We start from the raw sequence: 12,157 nt of genomic DNA, 5'->3' as shown, positions 1-12,157 counted from the left end.
AACACTGAGAGGAACATAGAACCATAGAGTAGAGTGGAACATTAATAAATCAGAGGTTCTCACTGATCTGAGGTCAGTTAAACACTGAGAGGAACATAGAACCATAGAGAACAGTGGAACATTAATAAATCAGAGGTTCTCACTGATCTGAGGTCAGTTAAACACTGAGAGGAACAGATGAGCTTTAAAGAACATTAGAACATCACTCAGCTCAGATCGTACAGCCTCCTCCGTCCTCCTCAGTCTCCCCTCACTCAGCGCCGTAGGAGGACCAGGACGAGGAGATGTGTTAACACAAGCAGAGATGTCCAATCAAAGGTTAGAGGTTAGGTGTTGGTGTGAAGCCTCCAAGTCGTCTTATGGTTCTTCATGTCAAGTCTTTTTTGAGGTCAGGACTCAATCAGATGTCAAGGGCCCACGTTACAGCGACCTGGAAGACTCGCTACTTTGAATATTTCAGAGCCAGCTGGAGACGAGACACGACAGAAGAACAGGTCAATGACAACGATGTCTTCATCACAGTCAGGAAAGGAACTGTGATTGATCAATACAAGGAGGAAATGAGTCACGGCTGCCTCGACTTTGAAATCAAACTCTGGCTTTAGTTACTCTTTAAAATCAAACTCTGGCTTTAGTTACTCTTTAAAATCAAATTCTGGCTTTAGTTACTCTTTAAAATCAAACTCTGGCTTTAGTTACTCTTTAAAATCAAACTCTGGCTTTAGTTACTCTTTAAAATCAAATTCTGGCTTTAGCTACTCTTTAAAATCAAACTCTGGCTTTAGTTACTCTTTAAAATCAAACTCTGGCTTTAGTTACTCTTTAAAATCAAACTCTGGCTTTAGTTACTCTTTAAAATCAAACTCTGGCTTTAGTTACTCTTTAAACCAAACTATGGTTTTAGTTACTCTTTAAAAGAAAACTCTGGCTTTAGTTACTCTTTAAAATCAAACTCTGTCTTTAGTTACTCTTTAAAATCAAACTCTGGCTTTAGTTACTCTTTAAACCAAACTATGGTTTTAGTTAGTCTGAAATCAAACTCTGGCTTTAGTTACTCTTTAAAATCAAACTCTGGCTTCAGTTACTCTTTAAACCAAACTATGGTTTTAGTTACTCTTTAATCAAGCTCTGGCTTTAGTTACTCTTTAAACCAAACTATGGTTTTAGTTAGTCTGAAATCAAACTCTGGCTTCAGTTACTCTTTAAACCAAACTATGGTTTTAGTTAGTCTGAAATCAAACTCTGGCTTTAGTTACTCTTTAAACCAAACTATGGTTTTAATTACTCTTTAATCAAACTCTGACTTAAGTTACTCTATAAAATCAAACTCTGGCTTTAGTTACTCTTTAATCAAGCTCTGGCTTTAGTTACTCTTTAAACCAAACTATGGTTTTAGTTAGTCTGAAATCAAACTCTGGCTTTAGTTACTCTTTAAAAGGAAATCAAACTCTGGCTTTAGTTACTCTTTAAAATCAAACTCTGGCTTTAGTTACTCTTTAAAAGGAAACTCTGGCTTTAGTTACTCTTTAAAATCAAACTCTGTCTTTAGTTACTCTTTAAAATCAAATTCTGGCTTTAGTTACTCTTTAAAATCAAATTCTGGCTTTAGTTACTCTTTAAAAGGAAACTCTGGCTTTAGTTACTCTTTAAAATCAAACTCTGGCTTTAGTTACTCTTTAAAAGGAAACTCTGGCTTTAGTTACTCTTTAAAATCAAACTCTGGCTTCAGTTACTCTTTAAACCAAACTATGGTTTTAGTTAGTCTGAAATCAAACTCTGGCTTTAGTTACTCTTTAAACCAAACTATGGTTTTAGTTAGTCTGAAATCAAACTTTGGCTTTAGTTACTCTTTACATCAAACTCTGGCTTAAGTTAATCTCTAAATCAAACTCTGGCTTTAATTAATCTTTACATCAAACTCAGGCTTTAGGTATTCTATAAATCTAACTCTGGTTTTAGTAACTAGTAAAATCAAACTCTGACTGTAGTTACTCTATAAAATCAAACTCTGGCTTTAGTTACTCTATAATCAAGCTCTGGCTTTAGTTACTCTTTAAACCAAACTATGGTTTTAGTTAGTCTGAAATCAAACTCTGGCTTTAGTTACTCTTTAAACCAAACTATGGTTTTAGTTAGTCTGAAATCAAACTCTGGCTTTAGTTACTCTTTAAACCAAACTATGGTTTTAGTTAGTCTGAAATCAAACTCTGGCTTCAGTTACTCTTTAAACCAAACTATGGTTTTAGTTAGTCTGAAATCAAACTCTGGCTTTAGTTACTCTTTAAACCAAACTATGGTTTTAATTACTCTTTAATCAAACTCTGACTTAAGTTACTCTTTAAAATCAAACTCTGGCTTTAGTTACTCTTTAATCAAGCTCTGGCTTTAGTTACTCTTTAAACCAAACTATGGTTTTAGTTAGTCTGAAATCAAACTCTGGCTTTAGTTACTCTTTAAAAGGAAACTCTGGCTTTAGTTACTCTTTAAAATCAAACTCTGGCTTTAGTTACTCTTTAAACCAAACTATGGTTTTAGTTAGTCTGAAATCAAACTCTGGCTTTAGTTACTCTTTAAAATCAAACTCTGGCTTCAGTTACTCTTTAAACCAAACTACGGTTTTAGTTAGTCTGAAATCAAACTCTGGCTTTAGTTACTCTTTAAAATCAAACTCTGGCTTCAGTTACTCTTTAAACCAAACTATGGTTTTAGTTAGTCTGAAATCAAACTCTGGCTTTAGTTACTCTTTAAAATCAAACTCTGGCTTCAGTTACTCTTTAAACCAAACTATGGTTTTAGTTAGTCTGAAATCAAACTCTGGCTTTAGTTACTCTTTAAAATCAAACTCTGGCTTTAGTTACTCTTTAAAATCAAATTCTGGCTTTAGTTACTCTTTAAAATCAAACTCTGGCTTTAGTTACTCTTTAAAATCAAATTCTGGCTTTAGCTACTCTTTAAAATCAAACTCTGGCTTTAGTTACTCTTTAAAATCAAACTCTGGCTTTAGTTACTCTTTAAAATCAAACTCTGGCTTTAGTTACTCTTTAAAATCAAACTCTGGCTTTAGTTACTCTTTAAACCAAACTATGGTTTTAGTTACTCTTTAAAAGAAAACTCTGGCTTAAGTTACTCTTTAAAATCAAACTCTGTCTTTAGTTACTCTTTAAAATCAAACTCTGGCTTTAGTTACTCTTTAAACCAAACTATGGTTTTAGTTAGTCTGAAATCAAACTCTGGCTTTAGTTACTCTTTAAAATCAAACTCTGGCTTCAGTTACTCTTTAAACCAAACTATGGTTTTAGTTACTCTTTAATCAAGCTCTGGCTTTAGTTACTCTTTAAACCAAACTATGGTTTTAGTTAGTCTGAAATCAAACTCTGGCTTCAGTTACTCTTTAAACCAAACTATGGTTTTAGTTAGTCTGAAATCAAACTCTGGCTTTAGTTACTCTTTAAACCAAACTATGGTTTTAATTACTCTTTAATCAAACTCTGACTTAAGTTACTCTATAAAATCAAACTCTGGCTTTAGTTACTCTTTAATCAAGCTCTGGCTTTAGTTACTCTTTAAACCAAACTATGGTTTTAGTTAGTCTGAAATCAAACTCTGGCTTTAGTTACTCTTTAAAAGGAAATTCTGGCTTTAGTTACTCTTTAAAATCAAACTCTGGCTTTAGTTACTCTTTAAAAGGAAACTCTGGCTTTAGTTACTCTTTAAAATCAAACTCTGTCTTTAGTTACTCTTTAAAATCAAATTCTGGCTTTAGTTACTCTTTAAAATCAAACTCTGGCTTTAGTTACTCTTTAAAAGGAAACTCTGGCTTTAGTTACTCTTTAAAATCAAACTCTGGCTTTAGTTACTCTTTAAAAGGAAACTCTGGCTTTAGTTACTCTTTAAAATCAAACTCTGGCTTCAGTTACTCTTTAAACCAAACTATGGTTTTAGTTAGTCTGAAATCAAACTCTGGCTTTAGTTACTCTTTAAACCAAACTATGGTTTTAGTTAGTCTGAAATCAAACTTTGGCTTTAGTTACTCTTTACATCAAACTCTGGCTTAAGTTAATCTCTAAATCAAACTCTGGCTTTAATTAATCTTTACATCAAACTCAGGCTTTAGGTATTCTATAAATCTAACTCTGGTTTTAGTAACTAGTAAAATCAAACTCTGACTGTAGTTACTCTATAAAATCAAACTCTGGCTTTAGTTACTCTTTAATCAAGCTCTGGCTTTAGTTACTCTTTAAACCAAACTATGGTTTTAGTTAGTCTGAAATCAAACTCTGGCTTTAGTTACTCTTTAAACCAAACTATGGTTTTAGTTAGTCTGAAATCAAACTCTGGCTTCAGTTACTCTTTAAACCAAACTATGGTTTTAGTTAGTCTGAAATCAAACTCTGGCTTTAGTTACTCTTTAAACCAAACTATGGTTTTAATTACTCTTTAATCAAACTCTGACTTAAGTTACTCTTTAAAATCAAACTCTGGCTTTAGTTACTCTTTAATCAAGCTCTGGCTTTAGTTACTCTTTAAACCAAACTATGGTTTTAGTTAGTCTGAAATCAAACTCTGGCTTTAGTTACTCTTTAAAAGGAAACTCTGGCTTTAGTTACTCTTTAAAATCAAACTCTGGCTTTAGTTACTCTTTAAACCAAACTATGGTTTTAGTTAGTCTGAAATCAAACTCTGGCTTTAGTTACTCTTTAAAATCAAACTCTGGCTTCAGTTACTCTTTAAACCAAACTATGGTTTTAGTTAGTCTGAAATCAAACTCTGGCTTTAGTTACTCTTTAAAATCAAACTCTGGCTTCAGTTACTCTTTAAACCAAACTATGGTTTTAGTTAGTCTGAAATCAAACTCTGGCTTTAGTTACTCTTTAAAATCAAACTCTGGCTTCAGTTACTCTTTAAACCAAACTATGGTTTTAGTTAGTCTGAAATCAAACTCTGGCTTTAGTTACTCTTTAAACCAAACTATGGTTTTAGTTAGTCTGAAATCAAACTCTGGCTTTAGTTACTCTTTAAACCAAACTATGGTTTTAATTACTCTTTAATCAAACTCTGACTTAAGTTACTCTATAAAATCAAACTCTGACTTAAGTTACTCTATAAAATCAAACTCTGGCTTTAGTTACTCTTTTAAACCAAACTATGGTTTTAATTACTCTTTAATCAAACTCTGACTTAAGTTACTCTATAAAATCAAACTCTGACTTAAGTTACTCTATAAAATCAAACTCTGGCTTTAGTTACTCTTTAAACCAAACTATGGTTTTAGTTAGTCTGAAATCAAACTTTGGCTTTAGTTACTCTTTACGTCAAACTCTGGCTTAAGTTAATCTTTAAATCAAACTCTGGCTTTAATTAATCTTTACATCAAACTCAGGCTTTAGGTATTCTATAAATCTAACTCTGGCTTTAGTTGCTAGTAAAATCAAATGCTGGTTTCAGCTTTAGTTAGTTTTTATTGAGGTATAACAGGATGACTGGCTACTAAAGATCCTTTTTTACCTTGTCCACTATGACATTTAATGCCATCATCTCTGAATAATAATAATCATCATAATCATTTCAATAGTAATAATATTAATACATAAAGATCTGGATTCCTCACCTTGTGGGCGGTGTCTGCAAACTGCTGAGCTCGCTGCATCAGGTCCACGGTTTTATCTTCAGCTCGACTCAGACGCTCTCCTCTCTCCCCCAAAGCCACGTTCATCCGGTGGACTACATTACCCACAGTGCTCTGAGACACGCGCTGTCCTGCCAGTCCTTTCCACACACACAGCAGAACAGAGAGCATCATGGGGAAAAAAAATGAGCACATGAATGAAATGCTTTTTGGTCAGAGGAGAATTTTCACTGAGAATAGAAACATGACTGATAAAAACATGGAGGAGAGTTCATGATAAGAGGAGACAGAGTGATTAGAATCCATCATAAATTCATTACAGGAATGTCCCAACAGGACGTGATGTCAGGGAGCTTTAGCTCAGCACCAGCCAGACTACTCAGTGTATTTACGGCTGCTGGACTTTAATGTTCACTCGTTCCCTATCACTGTTTGAAATAAACAGGCCATGATGGAACCAGACTCAGAATAAACTGGGGTCAGAAAAAGACAAAAACCTGGAAACAAACCATCATTTTTGTCTCCTTCTCTGTTCTTCAGGAAAAAAGGAGGAAAAGAAAATGTAACATTCCCGTTTACTCTCAGTCCATTCCATTTCCAGCCTCAAAAATCCAGAGAAACTCTTTTTGTTGTTGTTGTTGTTGTTGTTGTTGTTGTTTTCTTAACCAGAGAAAGCAAAAGCAAGCCATTCACAGTTTTTTTTTTTTTATTTCAATGACAGCATTGGAAAGCTGAAACACAAAACTCTTAAAGTGGGTCCAGTTTTTGTTTTCTCAATTCTGATTCTTTTGTTTTGTTGTTTTAACGAAAGACTTGAAGAACAGGAAATCATCTGAACCAATGGGAATGTAAAAAATGTAAATGCCTACATCTGCTGTACTTTAGAGGACAATTAAATTATACATCTACTTTTCCTTGAAGATTATTAAAGTATCTATGTATCTATCCCTGATGGTTCTCTGCAGTGAAGCTCCTGATACTGTAAGTCTCATAGGTGGGTCTGTTCAACTAAAGCAGATATCCTGTTATTAAGAGTTGGAGGAGAAAAAGTTTAATGAAAATGGTAACAAAGACTCATGAACTATTTAATCATTTCATTATAAACATGAAACAAAGAAGATTTAAAAATCTTTATCATAGACTTTATCATAAAAAGTCAGTAGAGACACTAATGGCACCATCTGCTGGCCTGCTATGTTTACTACAGCGTTTTTATTTTGTTTTATTATTTCTTTAAGTGTCAATGACATGACAGGCAGATTTTTGTGTCTGCTTTATCATTTCTGTTTGAGAAAAATATCATGATATAAATTAATTTCTTCTACTTAGTTTAATACATTTACAGTACATATAAAAAATAGAATTCATTGTCATTTCAAACCCCAAAATAAAGCTGCAGCTGGGGCAACAGCCATGAAGTCACTGTATGGAAAAAATGTTTTTAATTAAAGCCCTAGGAACTTGTACTTTTCTTCCAAAATATATGTGAAAGTACACATATATGGGCCATTCTACCGAATTGGTTCAAATTCTGAGTTGGAATTTTTGTGAAATTTGTATGTTAATTGGGAAAAACTTTTACCATATTCATGTTACACCAGATCTAAGGGGCACATATCTAGTAATTGAACAGTCAACTTTCACACTGTATTTTCTAACTTTTCCAAAATATCTTTCCTTTCCTAAAATTTGTCACTACCGAAACACAAAATTACATTAGAATAAAAATAATTATATTAACCTATTCATTTTTTTTCTGTTCCCCACTGTACAGAGTATTATATGGTTTCTGCATCAAAATCAATTTAAATACATTTTTAACAGAATTTAATATTTATTTTTTCTAAATGTACCAAAATTTAAACACTATCTTTCCTTGTAAAATGTATAAAGTTGATCATATTGACTCCATAATTCATCATTGCTTAAAGTACACATACACTTAACCAACCATTATCATAAAATGTGGGTTGATGATTCAATACATTTTATTTTTGTTAAAACAGCTGTTTTTCGATAGTGACTGCACTGTTTCAGTAGTGACCATACTGTTGGTGTAGTTACAGTTGTACTTTGTTTGAGAGTGGCATTGTAATCACTTAACTCTTTTTGTTATATTTTAACTTTTGACATGTATTATAACCAATGAAACATACTAATTCAACATTAAATCAATAACAATGGTTTATCGTCCATATGAAATTTTTATTGGAATGACAAACAATAATGTCTAATTATCAATGAAATAATTCTTTTGTGTGACAACCATTTAACAAAACCATGCTTTCAACACTGCAGGGCATCGCTGCATGACATTTTTAAGTATAAACAGTAAGGTGCAATCATTAAAATAAAGTTTTGCAAATTAAACAGTTGTCTCTCAAGGCAGACTACTAGTGCACCTCAAAAAATTAGAATATCATGAAAAAGTTCAATATTTTTTGTCACTTGTTTCTGAAAGGTAAACCCATATATTATATGGACTCATTACACACAGAGTGAAGTATTTCAAGCCTTTATTTCTTGAAATGTTGATGATTATGGCTTACAGATAAGAAAACCCAAAATTCAGTGTCTCAAAAAATTAGAATATTATATAAGAATATTAAAAAAGGATGTTTTACACAGAAATGTCAGGCTTCTGAAAAGTATGTTAATTTCTATGCCTTTAATACTTGGTTGGGCCTCCTTTTGCATGAATTACTGCATCAATGCGGTGTGGCATGGAGGCGATCAGCCTGTGGCACTGCTCAGGTGTAATGGAAGCCCAGGTTGCTTTGATAGCGGCCTTCAGGTCATCTGCATTGTTGGGTCTGGAGTCTCTCATCTTCCTCTTGACAATGCTCCATAGATTCTCTATGGGGTTCAGGTCAGATCAAGCACAGTAACACCATGGTCATTGAAGCAGTTTTTGGTACCTTTGGCAGTGTGGGCAGGTGCCAAGTCCTGCTGGAAAATGAAATCAGCATCTCCATAAAGCTTGTCAGCAGAAGGAAGTATGAAGGTCTCTGAAATGTCCTGGTAGACGGCAACATTGACTGTGGACTTCAGAAAACACAGTGGACCAACACCAGCAAATGCCATGGCAGCCCAAATCACTACTGACTGTGGAAACTTCACACTGGACTTCACGCAACGTGGATTCTGTGCCTCTCCACTCTTCCTCCAGACTCTGGGACCTTGATTTCCAAATGAGATGCAAAATGTACTTTCACCTGAAAAGAGGACTTTGGACCACTGAGCAACAGTCCAGTTCTTTTTCTCCACAGCCCAGGTAAGACGCTTCTGACGTTGTCTCTGGTTCAGGAGTGGCTTGACACGAGAAATGCCACATTTGTAGTCCATGTCCAGGATTGGTCTGTGCGTAGTGGCTCTTGATGCACTGACTCCAGCCTCAGTCCACTCCTTGTGAAGCTCCCCCGAATTCTTGAATGGATTTTGCTTGACAATCCTCTCAAGGCTGCAGTTCTCCCTGATGCTGGTGCACCTTTTCCTACCACAATTTTTCCTTCCACTCAACTTTCTATGAATATGCTTGGATACAGCACTCTGTGAACAAGCAGCTTCTTTAGCACTGACCTTTGACCTTACCCTCCTTGTGGAGGGTGTCAATGACTGTCTTCTGGACATCTGTCAAGTCTGCAGTCCTCCCCATGATTGTGTAGCCTACTGACCCAGACTGAGAGACCATTTAAAGGCTCAGGAAACCTTTGCAGGTGTTTGGAGTTCATCAGCTGATTAGGGTGTGACACCATGACTTTACAATATTAAACTTTTTCACAATATTCTCATTTTCTGAGACACTGAATTTTGGGTTTTCTTCTCTGTAAGCCATAATCATCAACATTGAGTCACAATGAGTCTATTTAATATATGGGTTTACCTTTATGACATGAGGGACAAAAATATTGAACTTTTTCATGATATTTTTATTTTTTGAGATGCACTAGTATATGCTTTACAAGCATAAAAAAGGAAAGAAAAGCTTATTTTTTCAAAACGATGAGTTCCTAAATTGTAAACAATGATGTGCAAAATTTTTTTTTTGTAACAAACATTTAACCAAAATAAAGTTTTGTAACTTAAACTTTGGTCTTTCAAGGCAGACTCTCTGCTTAACGAGCATAAAAAAGAAATGAAAAGAAAGGAAAGGAAATTTCTTCCTTCCATCTCTTACTTCTTTCTCTTTCCTTTACTAAATATTCTTGGTATTTCACTGGGTCATTCTTAACTCTTTGCCTATACTCTCTCAGTCTCTATGCTTGACTTCTTGCCATTTTGGTGTTTTATTTCTCCTTAAATATAAAATAAAATAAAATTTAAATCAGAATTATCTATTTATGACATATGTATCTATGTATTATATTATGTAAGACTTACTTTAATCAAAAATGAACATCATATTGTCACTACTGAAACCACCATGTCACAACCAAAACCTTTTCATATGTTTTGTGACTGTTTCGGTAGTGATATTTTATGCTAGTTTTTAGCATAACTCAACAATGCTTGGCACAACGTGGCTACCAAACACAGTTTTGAACATGTGTACAGAGATAGAAAACACAACATTAAGCATTAAAATCAAAAATGCTTATTTAATTGCAGAAATTATGTGTTTGGTAGTGACAGTCCTTAAAACCACACACTGATTTTTAGACTTTGGAAGGCATGTACTTAAAATGTTGTAAACTAACTACTCACCATGAGGCCATGGATGAACAGGAAGGTAATGTCTTTTCTTGGTGAAATTTCTGGGGGTGTGGCTAAAACCAAGCCCTGCCTACAGGCTGAAACTCTTTGTGTTTCGGTAGTGACATGAAAACTTGGGACAGGATTTTTTACATAACAAATTTTAATTTTAAAAAAATCTACAAAATCAATCTCAAAATCTAAATTTCCCTTTAAAAGAAATCAAAAAGATCTATTAAAATAAAATATTTAGGATATTCTCAAAAATCATTTAAATGTTATTTTCATGAATTGAAATTTAGGAGTTAGAGGTTGAGACAGCCACCTCCCGATAGAAAATGATATATAAAAGAGAATTTTTTATATATTCAATTTAATGGTATCTCAATTAATGTCTTGTGATAAAATAGACCATAACATGATATTAGTATGTATGCAAGGTCTGAACACTTCATTGTTTTTTAAAATATGATTTTCATTGTGGGACAGCAATTTGAACCAATTCGGTAGAATGGCCCATATACACATTTAAACTTAGCAAAAAAAAAAAAAAAGGAAGGAAAGCCTGTTTATTACCCTTTTAAATGATGCCACATTTGTAAGGAACATGCATTTGTGGGATGAGCAGCAGAGCTGAGTATGTGGGTTGCGCCCATGAAAAATTTGCCAAATCTTCTCTGCTAATGCCAAACAGCTGATTTTGCTGTAGCTATTGACTCTTGTTTCGAACTTTCAGTACGTGGCATGCCGATTCTTGCAGCAGACACCTACTGACCACTGTAGCAGGGCCCATGCTCACAGGTGCTGCTAGTCAGGCACCGGGGGAACCAGATGCTCAAAACAAGAGTCGATAGCAACAGCAAAGTAAGCTTTGATGATGGTTATTATGGTTTTGATGGTTTCACTATAATCACCATACTAACCTCATTAACCATTATCATTACCGTCGCTGTCATGAACTGTCATCATCTCCAGGTCAGAGACACCATCATCATGTTCCTCACTTCCTCACTCTTCCTCCCAGGTCGTTTGAGGTGACTGTTGACCTGTGACTCGGTGGTGTTGACTCGGTACTGTCTCCGTCATGACAGCTATCAGAGGGTTCAATGGGCGCCGCTCCTGCCAAAGACTACTCATTGTTCCAAAAACAGGCAGCGTGCTGTGATGTGAGCGCTGACACAAAGACATCTTTGTGCTGACGACCAGTGACAAAAACAACAAACAGAGAGACGCACGAGGAGAGAGAGCAGCTAGAGAGATCAGCAGGATGTGACCTGAACCATGGATGGAGAGACTGAAGATACAACCTGAACCATGGATGGACAGATGTAAGATACAACCTGAACCATGGACGGACAGATTTAGGATACAACCTGAACCATGGATGGACAGATGGAGGATACAACCTGAACCATGGATGGACAGATGTAAGATACAACCTGAACCATGGACGGACAGATTTAGGATACAACCTGAACCATGGACGGACAGATGGAGGATACAACCTGAACCATGGACGGACAGATGTAAGATACAACCTGAACCATGAATGGACAGATGTAAGATACAACCTGAACCATGGACAGACAGATTTAGGATACAACCTGAACCATGGACGGACAGATTTAGGATACAACCTGAACCATGGACAGACAGATGGAGGATACAACCTGAACCATGGACGGACAGATTTAGGATACAACCTGAACCATGGACGGACAGATGGAGGATACAACCCGAACCATGGACGGACAGATGTAAGATACAACCTGAACCATGGACGGACAGATTTAGGATACAACCCGAACCATGGACGGACAGATTTAGGATACAACCTGA

General features: G+C 35.1%; 1 protein-coding gene across 1 annotated transcript in view; it reads right to left on the bottom strand.

Moving 5' to 3' along the window:
• Positions 1-332: 332 nt before the first annotated feature.
• The window catches only part of stxbp6l (syntaxin binding protein 6 (amisyn), like), a 34,149-nt gene continuing 22,324 nt past the window's right edge, over positions 333-12,157 (bottom strand). The window contains exons 6-7 of the mRNA XM_041804806.1: positions 5,609-5,766; positions 333-466 (exon numbers count right to left, since the gene is read on the bottom strand). Coding sequence (XP_041660740.1) covers positions 443-466; positions 5,609-5,766 — 182 coding nt within the window. The 3' untranslated portion in view covers positions 333-442. The remainder of the gene's footprint in view (positions 467-5,608; positions 5,767-12,157) is intronic.

This window comes from Cheilinus undulatus, linkage group 14 (assembly GCF_018320785.1).
Source record: "Cheilinus undulatus linkage group 14, ASM1832078v1, whole genome shotgun sequence".
Lineage (NCBI taxonomy): Eukaryota > Metazoa > Chordata > Actinopteri > Labriformes > Labridae > Cheilinus > Cheilinus undulatus.
This window is presented reverse-complemented; position numbering and strand designations above follow the sequence as displayed.